This window comes from Nicrophorus vespilloides, unplaced genomic scaffold (genome assembly GCF_001412225.1).
Source record: "Nicrophorus vespilloides isolate i.1.1-1 unplaced genomic scaffold, Nicve_v1.0, whole genome shotgun sequence".
NCBI classification, from domain to species: Eukaryota; Metazoa; Arthropoda; class Insecta; order Coleoptera; family Silphidae; genus Nicrophorus; species Nicrophorus vespilloides.
This window is the reverse complement of record NW_017097315.1, coordinates 71,251-89,736: the sequence shown is the minus strand read 5'-3', so window position 1 is coordinate 89,736 and position 18,486 is coordinate 71,251. Positions and strand designations below refer to the sequence as shown.

General features: G+C 33.5%; 8 protein-coding genes across 10 annotated transcripts; 4 read left to right on the top strand and 4 right to left on the bottom strand.

Annotated features, from left to right (window-relative positions):
* The first annotated feature begins 972 nt into the window (after nt 1-972).
* LOC108559754 (NADPH:adrenodoxin oxidoreductase, mitochondrial) lies at nt 973-3,033 on the top strand. The gene is made up of 3 exons (XM_017917101.1): nt 973-1,411; nt 1,464-1,620; nt 1,681-3,033. Exons 1-3 carry the CDS (start codon nt 1,227-1,229, stop codon nt 2,713-2,715), a joined length of 1,377 nt encoding a protein of 458 aa, XP_017772590.1. The 5' UTR covers nt 973-1,226; the 3' UTR covers nt 2,716-3,033.
* Nucleotides 3,034-3,378: 345 nt separating this feature from the next.
* LOC108559758 (probable RNA 3'-terminal phosphate cyclase-like protein) lies at nt 3,379-4,663 on the bottom strand. Its single transcript, XM_017917103.1, has one exon. It carries the CDS (start codon nt 4,554-4,556, stop codon nt 3,420-3,422), a length of 1,137 nt encoding a protein of 378 aa, XP_017772592.1. The 5' UTR covers nt 4,557-4,663; the 3' UTR covers nt 3,379-3,419.
* Nucleotides 4,664-5,303: 640 nt separating this feature from the next.
* On the top strand, nt 5,304-6,142 carry LOC108559761 (THO complex subunit 7 homolog). Its single transcript, XM_017917107.1, has 2 exons — nt 5,304-5,428; nt 5,491-6,142. Exons 1-2 carry the CDS (start codon nt 5,419-5,421, stop codon nt 6,099-6,101), a joined length of 621 nt encoding a protein of 206 aa, XP_017772596.1. The 5' UTR covers nt 5,304-5,418; the 3' UTR covers nt 6,102-6,142.
* On the bottom strand, nt 6,085-6,893 carry LOC108559760 (alpha-ketoglutarate-dependent dioxygenase alkB homolog 6). The gene is made up of 2 exons (XM_017917106.1): nt 6,657-6,893; nt 6,085-6,601 (listed from the first exon to the last, which is right to left on the bottom strand). Exons 1-2 carry the CDS (start codon nt 6,823-6,825, stop codon nt 6,108-6,110), a joined length of 663 nt encoding a protein of 220 aa, XP_017772595.1. The 5' UTR covers nt 6,826-6,893; the 3' UTR covers nt 6,085-6,107.
* A 353-nt stretch (nt 6,894-7,246) lies between these two features.
* LOC108559759 (NADH dehydrogenase [ubiquinone] 1 alpha subcomplex assembly factor 5) lies at nt 7,247-8,884 on the top strand. Its single transcript, XM_017917104.1, has 5 exons — nt 7,247-7,600; nt 7,659-7,810; nt 7,866-8,205; nt 8,256-8,398; nt 8,606-8,884. The coding sequence occupies exons 1-5, from the start codon at nt 7,318-7,320 to the stop codon at nt 8,753-8,755; spliced, it is 1,068 nt and encodes a 355-aa protein (XP_017772593.1). The 5' UTR covers nt 7,247-7,317; the 3' UTR covers nt 8,756-8,884.
* LOC108559762 (adrenodoxin-like protein, mitochondrial) lies at nt 8,842-9,815 on the bottom strand. The gene is made up of 3 exons (XM_017917108.1): nt 9,642-9,815; nt 9,540-9,591; nt 8,842-9,483 (listed from the first exon to the last, which is right to left on the bottom strand). Exons 1-3 carry the CDS (start codon nt 9,745-9,747, stop codon nt 9,132-9,134), a joined length of 510 nt encoding a protein of 169 aa, XP_017772597.1. The 5' UTR covers nt 9,748-9,815; the 3' UTR covers nt 8,842-9,131.
* Nucleotides 9,816-10,070: 255 nt separating this feature from the next.
* Nucleotides 10,071-11,321, top strand: LOC108559741 (dehydrodolichyl diphosphate synthase complex subunit nus1). The gene is made up of 2 exons (XM_017917088.1): nt 10,071-10,687; nt 10,747-11,321. Exons 1-2 carry the CDS (start codon nt 10,369-10,371, stop codon nt 11,175-11,177), a joined length of 750 nt encoding a protein of 249 aa, XP_017772577.1. The 5' UTR covers nt 10,071-10,368; the 3' UTR covers nt 11,178-11,321.
* Nucleotides 11,322-13,038: 1,717 nt separating this feature from the next.
* LOC108559763 (arginine/serine-rich protein PNISR) lies at nt 13,039-18,367 on the bottom strand. Of its 3 annotated transcripts, none has more exons than XR_001890944.1 (9): nt 17,782-18,367; nt 17,403-17,730; nt 17,254-17,340; nt 17,089-17,197; nt 16,821-16,874; nt 16,342-16,436; nt 16,135-16,282; nt 15,400-15,947; nt 13,039-13,208 (listed from the first exon to the last, which is right to left on the bottom strand). XR_001890944.1 is itself a non-coding variant. In XM_017917109.1 (8 exons), the coding sequence occupies exons 1-8, from the start codon at nt 18,240-18,242 to the stop codon at nt 15,496-15,498; spliced, it is 1,734 nt and encodes a 577-aa protein (XP_017772598.1). In that variant the 5' UTR covers nt 18,243-18,367; the 3' UTR covers nt 15,335-15,495. The 3 variants fall into 3 exon arrangements, 1 of the variants encoding a protein (XP_017772598.1); XR_001890943.1 differs by having other exon boundaries at nt 15,437-15,947; nt 17,782-18,366; XM_017917109.1 differs by lacking the exon at nt 13,039-13,208 and having other exon boundaries at nt 15,335-15,947.
* Between the last annotated feature and the right edge of the window lie 119 nt (nt 18,368-18,486).

Sequence of the window (18,486 nt, the reverse complement as noted above, 5' to 3'; positions counted from 1 at the left end):
TATATACATACATAAAAGTATATCAATGTTAATATACGTCCATCTATTAATGTTAGCAAATAAAAACGATACATTTGAAAAATAAATTCTAAAAAAATAATCAGTATTTCATTTTTTTTTAATTATTCATTAAATTGCATGTATAAACAATATTTTAATGTCATATTAAATATTAGAATTACATAAATGTATACAACAAGCATGTATACTTGCTTAGTTCATTGCATTGAAAATAATTTATTGTTTTGATGTCTTTGGGTGAAAATTCTTTCAAAACTAAAACAGTAATTGAAGTCTTATCCTAGAGTTTTCCAAACATTGTTTATAGTTGAACTAAATAATGCATCTAGATAAATAGAAAACTTCATCTGCAGATTATTTCTAACGAAAAAAATCTAAATGCTTGATATTTCTGGTGGATTTCCATAAAGATACTTTGATTCTAATACGTTTGAAACATTTATTCAGAATTGTACATGCATAGTTCATATTAATTGAAATGCATCAAATAAACTTAGATATACGTAAAATGACTTTTACATTTCTTGAAAGATAACTTATGCAACCAATTTCACATATTTGTACTTTATGTTTTCATATAAAAAATATAAATATTTATCCAGAAAAACCGTGGTCCATAAATTATTTTATGTTTTTTGTCCAGAAAAACCGTAGGTATATGTATGCATTTGTACATTAAAATATTATTAACTATTGTTTTAAGTGAAAAGTACTTTGTAATAGTTTTTGATTAATTATCATCGTGCATTGATTTTATATTTGTATACTTTTGTATTATGTATAACTATTACAATAAACATTAAATTTACTACGAAACAGCAATAGTTTATGTTATTAGCAACAAATTAAATCAACATAGAATTATTTCAAATAACCTAGATAACCAAATGCAGAACTTGTGAAAGTCGAATTATCTACATATAATAAGTACTGTATGCTTTAATCCAATCTTTGTTTACTCTTACACTGAAAAACATACTGCTTGTTAAGAGTTTCTTACAGTGTAATTAAAAATTAAATTTCTGTATTTGAAAATATATGTATATGCCACGAAATCAATTTTGTATACATATAGATGATTGTATGGGTAATAATAATTAAATTTATCAATACAAGTGTTATTGAACATTGACTATTGTGAAATTACAAGAACAAAGTGCATAATCATACTTGCTATAACCTATATTTAATAATAAATTTACATCATGAAAAAGAACATCTTAAATATAGTTAAAAAATCCTTTTCAACAAATACATCTATAAAATCTAAGGTGTGTGTTGTTGGTGCTGGCCCAGCAGGTTTCTATGCAGCTCAGGTGCTGTCCAGAAAGTTACCAGAGGCACAGATTGATATCTATGAAAGGCTTCCAGTGCCTTTTGGTTTAGTAAGGTAATGCATCATGAAAAAGAGTTGCTAATTATATTGAAATTTTCCCTTTTAGATTTGGAGTGGCACCTGATCATCCGGAAGTGAAAAATGTTGTGCACACCTTTACAAAGACTGCTGAGCAGCAGAATGTTAGATTCTTGGGTAATGTTGATGTTGGGAAAGATATTGATCTGAAGGATTTGAAAGAAGCATACCATTCTGTATTATTGGTAAATAATGTTTGATATTTTATAGGTAATAGTTGAAATATCATTGTTTTTCTTGTGTAGGCTTATGGAGCTGATGAGAGCAAATATTTGAATATACCTGGAGAAAAATTGAAAAACGTCTTGTCTGCAAGAAACTTGGTTGGCTGGTACAATGGTACACCATGGGATAAAGATCTGCCAGTGGATTTGAGTAATCCAAATGTGGCTATCTTTGGTCAAGGAAATGTCGCCATAGACATTGCTAGGATTCTATTGACACCAATTGATATTCTTAAGAAAACTGATATTACTGAGGTAGCTTTAAACCACCTTGCCTCATCAAAGGTGAAGACTGTTTATCTGGTTGGAAGGAGGGGTCCATTGCAAGCAGCTTTCACTATTAAAGAGCTCAGAGAGATGACGAAACTTGAGAACTGCAAGTCAGTTTGGAACGAAAACGATTTCGTCGGTGTTGAGGAAATAATTCCAGAGTTGCAGAGGCCCAGGAAACGTTTAACTGAACTAATGTTGAAATCTATGAGAGAGAACAAGGCGGGAGAAAAAGCATTTATACCCAAATTCTTTAGGTCTCCATTGGAATTCCAAGGTGCAGAAGCTGTTGAAAAAGTGAAATTGGGTGTTAATAAGATGGAAGGTTCCGATTTCAGAACACAAAGAGCGTCGTTGACTGATGAGGTCGAGTACTTGGATTGTGGTATGGCTGTAACCAGTATAGGTTACAAATCTGTTTCTATTGACGCTGCTATTCCGTTCGATGACAAAAAGGGTACTGTTGAGCAGAAGAATTTTAAGGTGTCCGATGGTCTTTACGCTTGTGGCTGGTTGGCTACTGGACCTACCGGTGTCATTTTGACCACGATGAACAACGCTTTTAATGCTGCTGGTTTGATGATTGAAGAAGTCAATGATTTGTTAACTATTCCTAAGCCAGGCTTCGAAAGTATAGGTACTAAATTGAAGGAGAATAACGTTCAAGTGGTGGAATGGAAAGATTGGCTGAAGATAGACCAGTACGAGGAAGAAAATGGAAAATCGTTGGGGAAACCAAGGGAGAAAATCGTGGATGTACAGAAAATGTTGGAAATCGCTCATTGATCCTTATTATTTATAGGGAACTTTCCATGTATATTATTTGTTTTAATCGTTGGGGAAACCAAGGGAAGAAAATTGTGCACGTACAAAAAATGTTGGAAATCGCTCATTGATCTTTATTACTTATAGGGAACTTTCCATGTATATTATTTGTTTTAATGATTGTTAATTGCAATTTGATTATGATTTTATACAATAAAAAGGGCTGTAAGACTTTTGTCATTAAGAAATACTGATTGGATTTCGAACTCACAAATCCAAGGCTATTCAAATATGTACTTCTCATCATTGTTGTTGTTAATGGAAATAAATTTTACTTAACGTTGATCTAAATTACTGAATTTTATTTTGCAGAATTGAAATAAATATTCGACTTATTTATTAGATGATGAAACTAAAAACAAAATTAATTATATATTTCACATTAATGTACAAGAATCAACTATAAACTAGTTTAAATTTATATAAACTTTTTCGAATTGTATGAAGAAACTATATAATATTTTGAAACAAAATTAGTCATTTATCTTATATACGAAATTCTATTACAAGAAGTCATGTTATATGAAATGAAATTATGAAGATTTGTTAAACAAGAACGTTGACGTTTATTTATACGTGTGGCTAATAAACATTAAAGAAAACAATATTATTTATTATCACAGTATTATTTATTATCAAAATATAAAACAAGGATGGAAACATATTTATAATGTTCTTTTGCTAAGATTACTGTAACCAATTCCGAGACACGTTAACATAACTTTGTTAGATTCCTCGTCTTCGTCGTTTTCGCTGTTATAATTTTCCAATTTAAATGTGACGCCAAAAAATTCGTAGAGGTGCTGCAGGAAACCGACCGTGTACTCGCTGAGTGGTCCAGAAACCATCTTTGAGACATCTTTTGGACCCAAAGCCATGCACAAAATTGCTAAAGATTGAGATGTGGAATCGGTGTACCCGCCCAAGTAAACCTCTTGTAACAACCTGTTAGCAGCGTCAACGCCAACATCTTCAGGCACTGATGGTTCTTCTCCATTGGCTACGTCGTTCGAGATGCTCTCCGCCGAGTAAAATATACCGTTCGTCGTCTCCGTGTGCAGATGAATTCCGAAACCAGGACTCTTCCCCGACGCCTTTCCTTTCGACATATCCGTGTTTATATACACATCTGGGATGTAATTTAGCAGAACACCTTTAGCCTTCTCAACCATTCTGTTTGACATAGCTGGTGATACTCTCAGAGCAAACGCTATTCCTCTAATTCTCTTGATCATACCAATATCCATTAACTGGACAGGCCTAAGTTGCCTGCGGACAGGACACCTCAGTACTACTTCACCACCACCCAATGGCTGCATCCCTCTTTTCTTTATTGTCAAATTTAGATCTTCATCTTCTAAAATAAACTTCTTCAATGTGGATATCATTGATGCCTTTACATGGTCTACAGATGGGTCTATCTTGTTTGTTGTTACACCTTTCAGAGTTGCACAAATGGGTTCCTTGCAGAACAAACCCAACATAAGCAATACCTCCAAGTAGTATCCTAGGGACCTCTGAGTGCTGCACTCATGATCAACTTGACCTCCGTGCAACAGTCCTGGTTGAAAATACACAGCTGTGCCAGTCTCATTCAATTCCACTTTTGTGCCGTTCGTCAGTTTGTCTAATAAACGAATTAAGCTCACCTCAAACTCTTGAAGACCTGGCTCATCAGCCATAGACCTTATTTCTACTATTCTAACTGGTTTTCCACTCAAAACAGATAGCACCAATCTTTGTTTGAAGAAATTACTCCCTTTATACACCAGAGTGTTGTGCACCTTCGCTATCGCCGGCATTTTCACTTAATATAATAACAATCTTCCAGTTCTTCTCTCGAGCCTAACTTCTTTGGTTATGTTGACACATGTGCTTTCTTTTCAGCCAAGTGGTATGGCCACTCTTATACCATAGGCAACTAAAGTTACATATAAATTTAAAAGTCTTCATTACATTAATCCACCACTAGATGTCTCATTAACATTTTTCCTTTAACTTCGAGGAAACCTAAATCCAAAATAAATAATACTGAAGTTCTTGTACGAAGAGTTTATTTTGTAAAGAATTAAAACAATGCCGAGGCCGATTCCTAAATCAACTTTACTCCGTTTTCCTATTGTCTTCGGAGGATTCTTGGTGGCCGGTGGAATTGCTTTTGTATACCGGTAATAAAAGATTCAAATTTGAGGTTAGCAACAATTATAAATTTTCTTTTCAGGGAAAGCTTTTTGGGAAACATTGAAGAGCAACGAAAAGCTTTATACAAAGATGACCAGGAGGGCAGAAAACTGATTGAAGATGTGAAAGAGAGGCATCAGAAGTTTAAGTTCCAGAATTAATCATATTACTCTTTTGTATTTTTAAAAATTATGTAAGGTTTTTCTTCAGATTAATTGTAGAGGAAACATTAGGTTTTATATAAGCTAAAAAATAAAAGTATACCTGAAAATTGAGGTAATTAATTTTAATTTGTAGTCGTGGTAAGACTGTGTAAATGTGTGTAAAGACTATTTATTTCTATTATCAGCAGTTGGTAAGATTGGAATGCAGAGAATAACATGGTGTAAACAGGTGTAGAAACAAATTTGGAATTTGCATTTGCTAATGAAGAGGACTTTGTGTAAAATCTAGATTCAATAATTTTAAAAGTTAAATCTCACAATGTCAGATGGTAAGTGGTAAAAGGAAAATAAAGTAGTTAATGTTGGGTTAATATATATTTTATAAATGCAGAAGAAGTTATTCGTCGTCGCTTATTAATCGACGGAGATGGAACAGGAGATGATAGACGTTTAAACACAATCCTGAAGACCATAATAAAATGGACAAACTCTGACCTTAATGAAGTTGAGAATGATAACACCTATGATCGTTTGCTATGCCAATTGAACCAATGTGAATATTCTACAAAGAGATCTACAGTTTTAGCAAATACAAATAATCTGCAATTGCAGAGGTATAAACAGCTCCAATCTGTGCTTGAAATCAAGATCAATGATGTTAAGGAAGGCATAGAGCATAGTAAAGTGAACCTTGAAGATGCAAAGATATCAAAAAGGAATCGCATGCAATATGACTTATTAGCACAAAGTATTAAAGAGCAACCTGCAAGAAGTGACACAGATAAGAGATTAGCTGCCTTACATGGAGAACTTAATGAGCTGAAGGAAGAGAGCCAAAGCATAGATCAGAAACTGGAGAACAGAAGGAAACAATTCTATGTACTAGTGTCCAGTGCAAATCAACTAAGAACAATGGTAGAGGAGATGAAAAATGAGGATGCAATGAACACCTCTTTGGATGATATCACAAATAGCCCTGGTCCAGAGCCGATGTCTGAATAACAGCGTTTATTTTATTTTTATATTAAATAATGACAACCTCAGTACTTTAGGTACATTACGTATTGTTAATGAAACCCTTGTACCCCTCTCCAATATATCACCCAGTTTGTGTCCAGTGGCATTCAAATTCACACAGCTTTCATCCACAGTATCAACAATTCTTTCCTCTATAGTATGTAGATACTTTTTGTACATATCATCTTTCAAAATAACTAAACTCCTAGGCTCCAATAATAGTTTACAAATGAAATATCTCTCCCCCTCTTCCTCCCTCAAGAATTCCAGCATCGTATGGGATCCACAAGTTATTGTTGTTACTGTAGGAAAGAATATTGGTCCATCCAAATGAGGCATAATTCCTTGTCCAGGCAAATACTCATTAACAAGGCAGTGGTTTGCTCTGCTGGGTTGGAAAACATTTAAATCAGATACCCTATCCATGTATGTTACCAGCCATAAAGGGATCTGTTCTGGGATTATACCATTTCTGTGTGGTATACCTTAGGAGGAGTTATTATTAGTATACGAAATTCGCTTGAATGATTAAGCATATACCTCCATAGTCTTGTAATCTCCTGTTTTTCAAGCAAGTCCATTTTGGCTTTGGAGCACCATAAACTTTACTTGTAATTATTTCTTCATCTTCTGTGGATATGAAGTTCGGAATGTAATAAACGGATTTCGGCGCATCTTCAACTTTAAATTCTTCCAATTTCAATACCATCTCATAAACTGTGTTAGTAAATGTTATCGTTTATTATTATTTTGTTTTTATGCACCCAACTTCACTTTGTACTATATTAAGTTTTAAAATTTGCCAATTCATTATTCACAAAATGTATTTTTAATGGAAGTTTTAATAAATTCTTCAGTCAACTAGTATTATATGCCCTGTAAAATCGATGAATACAAAACTATAATGATAAGTAGGAAGTTATAATATTTCTAACACCCTGTATAAGTCCCGTTTACAAACAACGAATTATTCTGGTTTGTAGTTATTTAGATCTTCTCTAGAAAGTAATAATTCAAAATAGAAGAAACATTTAGGAATTTGGTTATCAATAAATAGTTGCAAGTTTTATTTTTAATATAGAAATTATATATTTTAAATTCGTATCTTGTGAACCTAATCGATCAATTAATACAAAGAAATAATATAACCTCTAACGAATTAAACAATTTTAAATCAATGAATTTTATTTAATTTAGAGTCATGTTATTATCAATAAATGTGGTAACGCGTTGTACAAGTATTAAGCAGTCCTACAAAGTATTATGTAGATGCGCATCAACAAGCAAAGTTAATTGGCAAATAAGGAGTGATGATGGTGGTTCAGTGCATATCTTTGATAGGAACACCAAATCCCTGCAAAGGGAAAGGGCGGCGGTGGCCAAAGATGTTAATCTGTATGACTACTTGAAGGATGAGATTGGATACAGACTTGCAGACAGGGTCTATGATATCAAGAGGAAATTTAAACTTGCTGCAGATATCGGTCAGTTTCTCAGATGACTTTCATGTACTAATGTTCTTATTAATAAGGAATTGCACAGGTTGTAGTAGAGGGTACATATCGAAGCACATTTCACCAGATTCTATTGAGGAGTTGATACTCTGTGACACAAGCCAAGCCAACTTGGATTCAGTAATCGTCGCGGACGGCGTTAAAATACGTAAAAAAGTCTTGGATGAAGAAAACATTGAGGTAACTTTATCGTGAATTGGATTGGCGTTGATGATAACGAATGTTTTTATTTCAGTTTGAACCAAACAGTCTTGATCTGGTCATTTCCAGTCTTAATTTGCATTGGGTGAATGATCTACCAAAAGCATTTAAAAAAATATTAGAAGGTCTTAAGCAGGATGGTGTCTTCATGGCTTCTGTGTTTGGAGGAGACACTTTGTATGAGTTGAGATCGTCTTTGCAATTGGCGGAATTGGAGAGAAGAGGTGGTATTTCACCTCATATCTCTCCATTTACCGAAGTTAGAGATATTGGTAGTCTCTTGACGCGAGCCGGATTCACGATGCTAACTATAGATACGGACGAAGTTGTTGTTAATTATCCAACCATGTTTGAACTGATGTGGGATCTGAAAGGTAACTCTTTGGGGTTTAGAGTTGTATTGATATTTTATAATATTATTTAGGAATGGCGGAGAGCAACGCCGCATTGAACAGAAGCTTACATTTGCATAGGGACACGCAATTTGCTGCTGCCGCTATTTACCAGCAACTCTATGGGAAGTATGATCAAGATACTGCAGAAAATAGTGTTCCAGCTACATTTCAGGTAAACACATACAATATTCTCAATTACTGTTCTGTTTCACAATTAATGTTAAGTTACTGTAAGTATTTTTGATTTATTGATTATCTTGGATACTCAATATTCCAATAAGACAAGAAAATAAGTGTTTTGATGTATTTGTTTAGCAAGTAGATACATTCCACAAATATCTGAAAATGATTATGTAAACATGAAATATTTTATTTATAGATCATAAATATGTTGGGATGGAAACCGCATCCAAAGCAACCGAAACCAATCGAACGCGGAACGGGCGAAGTCTCTCTAAAAGATTTGTATAAACTGGATGAAATCATAAAAGAAGTGAAAACCACGAAGAATGATGGTCAGAAGGAATAATTCTTCTACACCGAAAGGCAAACTCTTACTAATTGCATCAACAAAGTATGGACATTGGGTAATGCCTTGAAGTTATACTAAATGGATTGAGTTAAATATGTATATATTTTATTAAAATGTTTCAAAATACTAGTTTTCTCTCATTTCCCTTTTACATAAAAACAATAACAAGAAAGCTTGTAATAAGATTCCAAAGAGTACAATTTTAAACTGTACACATTTTTTCACTTAAAATATCAATAATGTTGATCCTATCTGGACTAGCTTGAAGATCATCAAGGTTAACAATTCTGCTGAATTTCAAGTTTGTGATAACCCAAGTTCAAATTGCTTCTGGCATTTGCCACCTTAATGAACACTTCATTGATAGATTGATCTAATGAGGCTTAGGAGTATGACCATCTACATAAAAGTTTCTTGTTGCCTTTGGTAATTCCAATTCTAAACCATCCAGATCTTTGTTTAAGATAATTTGGCATCCTAGTCGAGAGTTTTCTTTGAGGAATGGCGCCATGTCCAGTAGATCATCTTCCTGCTCTGTGGGGTCCGGTAATTTGTCGTTAAAGTTTTTCAGAATGTATACGTGGCATGTGGTGCACGCCAACGATGCCTCACATGCACCCTCCATGGGTATTTCATGTCTATGGGCCAAATACAGAACATTGTCTCCAACTTTCCCTCTCACAGCCACCCGCTCGCCAGTTTTAGTTATATATGTTATATTCACTCTAAAACAATTCCTTTAATATTAAGCAAAATAATGATTTTTTTTGGTGGTTGTTACACTTCATCCTCCGATTTGGGATCTTGCCATTCAAACTCCCCATGATTCAACACTGAAATATTTAAATTTATGATCTATTTTGCACATTTATTCTCTCAATACCTTTTGTTGCATGCAGGTATTGCTTGTTCTGTAACTTAATATAGTTGATTGCTTGGTTCGTGCAATTTCTGTTTCTAAAACACGTTTTAATTAAACTACCAGCCATTGTTTATTATATCATATAAATATGCAACCATACGCATTTATCAAAAGATTTTCAAATAAAAAATAAGGTTAAGTTCATCCAAAAGTGACGTTCAGTTTAGCCAAATTTTAAGTATGAGATATCCCAAAACCAGTATAATTATTTTGAATTAAAACAAGCAAAATTTTATTTATATAATAAAAATGAAAATGCAATTTGGTTTCAATTATTGGTGTATCTTTTTAGAGTAGTTTTAGGACAAGTAAAGTAAAAATCTTTATTTTATATTGAGCAGTTGTACCAACTTGTCCCAGTTTTTTTGAATGGGTTTATTGAATTTATCATACTTAATTTAGATATAAATGGGATTAGAACATATATAAAATCTGAAGTTGCGAATGTTTCACGTAGTTGCGGTTTAATCGGTTTCTTAGGTTCATTGAGATTGCTCCGATTTACTTTGCTATTACAATATATTACACGTCATTGTGCATTTAATGAAACGAGTCACAAGTGTTGTATCTCATGGTCACAGTCACAAGAGTGTGGTGCTGTAGTAACAGTAGGATTGGTGGTGGGCTGCGAAGTATTTAAAATGTGCCGCGATCAATTATAAAATGCATTTGGTCCGAAGTTATAGAAATGAACGGAAAGATGCACCAAAGGAATTTTGTTTACAAGCTGCTTTGGCACCTCGTCCACACAGTATTCACCATTTTCAAATGCATTCATGATATCTACCTGCAGCTTGAATGTAAGCTAATTGAATGGAGACTGGGAAATCGCTGCGAGGCGCAGATCCTGGACAATCTGCAGAAAGCCACTGCCAAATTGAAGAAGATGCCTAAACACCTCACAATTCTGCTTGGCACGGAGGAGCCATCACACAATGACCTGGCCAAACTGGTGCTGTGGTCATTAACAGCAGGCATCTCATTCATCAGCTTCTATGATGTGCAAGGTAAGATTTAATATTGATATTAATAATTAAGTGAAAATTGTAAATAAATTCATCCATAGGTAAACTTAAAATGAATGAGGAAGAGTTGAAGGAGAGTGTGAAGAGGATATTACCAAAAACTGCCAATGTGATTTGGCATAACCCAGAGTGCTCTTATAAAAATGGATTCTCAGGACCCAAGATCCATGTACAGGTTTTAACTCAGAAAGATGGCCACAAGGCTTTGGTGGAGACTTGCAAGAACTTATCCAAAAGTAACTTGGAGATCAGCATTCAGGCTGTTGATGAGGATTTGAGGAAACAGTACAAATTCCCTGATCCTGATCTGGGCATTTACTTTGGTGATTACTTCAACCTGTGCGGCTACCCCCCATGGCAGATAAGATTAACAGAGTTTCTGAACATTCCCAGCCATCACAACCTGAAGGACTACAAACTGATAAACGTCCTTCGGAGGTACAACAAATGCGAGCAGCGAGTCGGGAAATGATTACTCTTTTCATTCATATATTTTTTTTTAATGTTAATTTATCTTATTGTGAAGGTATCAGAGATGATTTTGTAAATATTTTTAAGTACAATCAATGGAGTGTAACTAGAGCAAATATTGATTAAACATACACTTAGTTTTAAAGCTATGTTTTTTTTATTATTTATCATGAAGATAAGTCTCGTAACGCTAGGTGATAATTATTTAAAAAGAAAGGCTGTAAACTGCGTTACACGGCGACATCGCAAAACATTTTTTCGCACATTGCGCAACGTTTTCGAAATTGCATAATAAATGATATTAATATTAGATGCTCGTTTCTGTTTTCTATCTATCTTGATTGAACGACCCGACACTCTGATTTCTTATCAGCATAATTATCAGCCGGATATTTAGGCTCCAATACAAAGTTTAACATAGTAAGCATTCAAGATAAAGTGCTTGAAAAGTCCTACAAATCGTAAGCAAACTAATTGTCAGAAAATTGGGTACAAACTCCATGAATTTAAGAATAAATTGCTCCAAATACAACAAAAAAAAAGATTTTTAAAGGAAAAAGTAACGATTTTTTTTTTAACCAAAGGCGTCGCTAGGACCGGTCAATCGGGCGAATACCCCGGGCAACACGAATTAAAGTTCATATTTATGCCCGTGGTCTCAAAATCCAAAGGACGTTCAATTATTAAAGACATTGCGATGTACAATAAATTAAAAAAAGTACTTGAATAATTTGCTATTTTAAATAATTGGGTAATTTATATGAAATTTGCACAATTTAGCAATATTCTCCATACAAATTAGAACTGTTTTTTTGCCGTTGACCTTCTGTTCGAAACAGTAGCATTGAAACAGGATTATTTTTCTGTACAGGTTGAAGAATAATTACTTGTTTAATGCAGTACAAAGTATCAGGGAAACACACATACTGAATAATCATCAAATACGCACAGCAACTTCGCTTCTTCAGTTTAATAGAGATTTACAGACAGTGTAAGAGGTACAAATAAAATGAAATGATTATGTAATTTGTATTTTATATCAGCAGCAGTCGATACATGGTAATATTAAATAGGTGAAGTATTGCACATGAATAAAATAAAAAGTTATATAGTAAAAAAAAAACAAACAAACATAATTGCGTTCTGTTCATCATTCCTTAGCGCCAAAAACAAAAAATAATAAGGAAGACGTTTATATAAAGGTTTCCTTCTCATTTTAATACGTGCTTAAAAGGTGCAGTAACAAATGTTTGGTATTGAACAAATCGATGTTTTTTTTAGTATCAATCAAAAAAAAAAAATCCGTGCAATGATTTTTATATACTTCATATGAATTTTCAAATATATCTGATCATTTAAACCTAATCCATTAATTAATATAACTGATTAACAATTGCAGCAAATTCTCCGTCTGGCTATGATATATATATATAGGTTTCAATTTTGACTAGCAAAATTCGTAATACGAAATAGGAAAGTAAGAAGTAGCCTAAAACTAGTTCTATACATTTTTGTATATAACTTATATAAAAAATCGATAATTAAATTTTATATATTTATACATATGTATATATATATATATAGAAATCCTAAATAAACGGATTCGCTTCTATAATTTACAAACTTAATTCAATTCCGTTTATTGGTTGTAAATCACAGCCACTCAATTAATTTACAATCATATCATATACACGTGACTATAGGATAAAAAGCAATGTAGACCCCAAAAGAAGTGTGGGGAAATATGACGAATTAATCATTATCGTACGTAACATATCTACGTATTACTTTAAATACATTTTTTATTCTTGTCACTAAACCGTCATTTACACAGAACCAGTTTTAAGCTTTTCCGACTTTATTTTTTTTTGTGCAAGGAGAGTTAGAGGAAAATATACGTTTAGCTCAGTATTTAATTTTGCTTGTCTTTTTTTGTTTTCGTCATAGTTTCTTAGAACAAAATACTATGTTAATATTTAAATAAATATCGCAGTGAATTTTTGCGGCCTCGCTTAAATCGTTGCAAGAAATCCTAAAGGAAAATAATAATTAGTATAATTGATGTCATACAGTGCGATCGTAGATAATAGTCCCACACATCACTGACATTTGGTACAATTAAACTGTCTTCATATATCTTATCAATGGATTCAAGAAATATCTTTTCCACGTATTAGATTTTATTATTATCAATTAATTTGTATTATTAGAATATTTTTTTATAAAAAAATGCTTCTGCATCAAAAAAATATAAATATTAATATCAACATTTGTTAATGAAAAACATTACAAAGTTTTATAGAATTGGATCATTTTGCTTTTGAGATAATACGTGGATTTGTTGTATTATCTACAGCTATAAGATATTATAAACAAATGAGAAAAATATAGCTTTTTAAATTATATACTAAGATTGTGACGTGTTAATTGGAAGTATTCTCTTCATAACAAATCATAAATTAAAAAGTATACCATACATTGACAGATTTATAATTATTGCAACGACGAGTTATTGTACGTTGAGTCTAAAAACAAATTAAATTGAAGAAATTTTAATTAGAATTATCTTTGTACTGAGAAACAATTAAGGAGTGCAATACGTTTCTAATAGATTGTTTAAGGCATACACAGTCCAATAAAATAATGAATGTTATTAACGATAATTTCATAAATTATTCAGATTTTTTTTAAATTATTACATGTTAAATCAAATATAATTGCTACATTATAAACTTATTATTCGTTTTTATATCTAATATATTAAAGGTAAAGACACAAATTATTAAAACAGCATTATATAACATTACTTCATTTATTATGCCCCACTTTTGAATTACTTGCTGTATCTTTGATTTTGTCCAAAATATATCAATTATTGAAAAAATAAATTGATAAAATTGATCATATAGTTTTTAAACTTTTTAATAATATAAAAAACAACTTAAATATTGTATTCTCAGATTTGCAGTATATTGAAAAACACATGATCTTTAATTTTCCACCATATTTTTTGATTTCATTGCTATATGCTATATGGTTGATCAATTAAAATTTAGATCTTTAGTCAATAATATATTAACAATGTATAATTATATCAATTGGAATGGAAAGATTATGGCTCATTATATATGCAATAAATTTCTCATATATCAATTAGAATAATAATATAAAAAAAAGAGATAATTCTTTTAAAACTTCTAGTTCATTCATTAATATATTGAGATTTGTAGATAATGTAATTTCAATACAGATAAATCTAGTCCATTTAACGCATTGACTGCCACGGATTTTTTTCAAGATTCCGGTCTAAAGAGCCAATTTACACAAAACATAAAAATGTATTTGCTTGTATAAACTTTGTATAATTGTATTTTTTGTCCATTTAAGCAAAACCAGATTATTTATTCTCTTTCTTGAGGCCATCTATTCATATTTACACTGTTATGCTACGAGCTTCCTCGTATCTGTACAAATATAACAACTCGTAGTAGGCGTCCTGGGCAAATAAACAACTTACGAGATATCTTGTAGTTGGTAGTCAGGGGTGTGTTTAACATTTTCAAGATGATTATTTTATTAGTCAAAAATCGGCTATAGAATTTTTGCTGCGCAAATATTTGCCGAGTAATATTTACTTAACATCAAAATGAGACCACCGGATTATGGACAAGTAATAAAATACTAGACACATAAATTGTAGCTTTTTAAGTATGGTTTATGAGAATGTTATTTTATAGCTAACCAATAAATGTTATCATCGTGTAATTGGTTTATTTCATAGCAATCTTCTATTTCTTGTCAATTAGTTCTCTTCCCCTTTTACTAGAGTGCAGACATCAATTATTTATTTATTTACAAGCAGTGAGTATGTATATTCTACCAAAAATAGGACTTTATTCTTATTAAAAATATTACTTTTATCTATTTAAAAATCTTCATTGAAGTGTTTCTGTCTAATATTCGAGTTTTGTTTTGATATTAAAATATACGCAGTGTCATTATTGCAATTATAGACGCAATTATAACTTTATTATTGAGTCTGATTTATTCATAATTGTATAAAGCATATATCATTTGTAATTAATAAATTGATCAAGACGTAAATGCAATCAATTATTGCAAAATGTAAATATATTATAATTATTTATAGTGATATATTACATAAAAAATGTCTTGTGATAGGTGGTCAAGTATTTGGGATCGCACTGTACTATAAAACTTACTTGAATTAGAACTGTAAATATTTTCAAAAAATACAACCTGCAGTATCTTGAGGGGGAGATAGAGAGAGTGAGAGAGACTGGATTGGGCCGTTTTGCTCAATGCCTATTCGACCTCTTACCCCGTCCGCTGCTGTACGACCTCGACCTTGATCTGCGGTACCGACGACTGCTGCGGGACCTGGATCTGCTGTCGGATCGGGAGCGTCTGCGGCGACGGTATGATCGGGACCTGGACCGCGAATACCGGGACCTTCGATCCCGACGACGTGAATCACCCCTGCGCCTCGAGGATGACCTCGATCGCCTCTGGGCCTTGTGTCTTTTGGACTTGGGGGTGCGAGAACGGGAACGTCGCGACGACCGTTTCCCGCACTCGCTCGACGGCGACCGCTTGTCGCGACGCTCGCGCTTTCGATCTACGCTCGAATCGCTCGAGTTCGACGACTGCCGTTTCCTCGAGTTCTTCGAGGAGAAGTTTAGGGTCTTTGATTGCGGGGGCGGCGGCGTGCCTTCTCCACCGTCCTCCGATGTCCGCCTCGATCTACGATCTAGAAACAATTGTTGTAGCGACTTTCGAATATGAATCATTTCTCATAAATGCATCAACAGGGTCTCGTTTTCATATAAATGTATACATCTTAGTCCCATTGCATTTTTCAAAATTGATTAATTAAATCTTAATATTGAGGAACAAAATTCACAAAGCCTAATTTAAAAATGAACAATTATACTGACCTAATGTCTTCGCGACTACCTGACTTTCACTGTCCGGAGTCGTCGCTCTACTATCATTATCCCCACCTTTCCTATCAGCATCAGCCAAGCGATCTTCAATGTCTCTTTCAATTTTCAAAAACTCCTCTTTCCTTCTCCTTATAGTGTCCTGCAATATCAAAACCATTACAATCGTTATCTTAAGCTGAGCAACATTTCAAGACGTACCCGCAGATCCGAATCGGAATCGTGGCTCCCGTGATTATTTGACTCCTCATCGCTGTCGCCGCTGCTGTCCCCAGATTCCTCGTACGCTCCAAGACCTGTTATCATTAATGATCAAATTAAATCACATCCAGAGGACGGGAGAGATTATTAACGGAAATGCAAGAACAGGAATGTAAAATCCAGGTTCGGCATTTCAATTCAAAGTAAATAAGTGTTTCATTGCTTCTCGATAAACAATTTGTCAAATCAAAGATGTTAGCCAAAAAGAACAAAAGAACGAAATTACTAAACTAAGTCTAGTTGTTAGAGAAAAAAAAAGTCTCTGAATCCTTTGGAAAGGATGTTCGTTTTATAAATAAAATCAGTATTAGCAGATATATAAATATATGTTAGAAAGTACACATTCGGACAGAGTTAATGAAAACCCTGAATGCACTATATATTTGCTAGATGCTGAGAAAAGGCACTATGTAACTTACCGAGTTTGTTACTAAGGTTCGCACCGGTGGGTGCAGATACACGTTGGTCTGAGGCTGAAGTTTACATAAACACACATATTAGATCCTTTCACCCTGCCAACAGTCTCACAAACAGTGACAACTTTTGTATAAAATTATAAAATAATAACTAAACTGTGACAAACAAATATATAAATAAATAAGTATATATAAATATGAGTTAATATATCATAGGCCAATTGTATAAATTGCACATTAATTTCAGTCTTTATTTCCAACATCACAATACCTTGCATCTTTCTTATGTGTCGCTGCAGCTCTTCCCTACATATGATTTGTATTTCACGATTTGTTACCTTTAATAAAATTTCTGTCATCGTTCTCCTAACCTTCAACATCTGAAAAACAATATAATTTATTAATATTTAATTATTACTTACTAAAATATACACACCATTTCCTCATAAGTTAATGGTGTTGGAGATCTTGGTGGGGAATTTACTGGTGTATCATCAGATTCATCATTCTCAACAAATGCACTCTAAAATATAAACAAAGAATGCAATAAGCAATAATAATGATTGTACATTTCTTTCATATTACATTTTTGGTGGATTCTACTTCTTTGACAGTGCTCTTCAATATTTCCAAAGCATTCTCCCTTAATCTAGCCTTTTCCTCAATTTCATCCTTATCCAATTTCTCTCTATCTCTGTCCAATTGTTTGATTTTGTCACGTTCCATCTTTTCTAAACCATCCCTGATCCATGCTGGTAATTGCTTGCGTTTAGCTGCATCCAATGTTATGGGAGCTTTGGCAGGAGGCAATGGTAGGTTGACTTTGCTGTACCTTTTGTTGTGCGGTTTCACACCTGCCTTTGAACTAGCCCCAGATGAAGTCCAATATCCAGGTGAACCCACAGAGTTGAAACTAAAGAATTAATGCATGAAGTCATTCTAAACATTTCAATGTTAATATTACCCATAGGTTGGAGTGTCAGCTGCTGTTGTTACTGGAGGTGTTCCAGTTTCTTTGGGTGGGACAAAATTATTATAGGAAGGTGTTGGAAGCAAAGGTGCTTTTGGTGGTGGAACTGATGGTGGATTTCCAGACCAGGAGTTGTTCCACTCCCACGGCTGCTGGTTCCAATTCAATCCCTCCTCAGGGTCAGACCACTGTGCCGGAAGATCATCCTCATTAACAACATCCATAGGTGCCTCACCACCCTCTGCAATCACTTCCTTCTTAGGTTTGCTGATCACAGGAGGTGGCGGAACTACGATAGGTTCCGGTATTGGAGGCCCAGCCTCCTTCATAATAATCCATTGATGGGCCAATGCAGCCCAATCCACTTGCTCATTGGACACGTTCTGGTAAGTCGACGGATTCAACGCCCACTGGGTGTAGTTTTGTGATTCAGTGGAGTCACTGCCCGAATACATTTTAGTCTTTGCTTTTACACAATTTTTGATATTCCAAACATATCTGACCGGTTAAAAACCGACTGCAATCTATTCCACTCATAAATATTTTCAGACACGCAACTATAACCAACTACAAAATACAAAAATTACTGCAGTATGTTTGGTGCAATCATATGTACCAACATACTAAAATAAATTTTAATTATAAAATAAATGAAAAAAAAAATATTATAAAAGCAACCTGTTTGAATAGAAATATTAA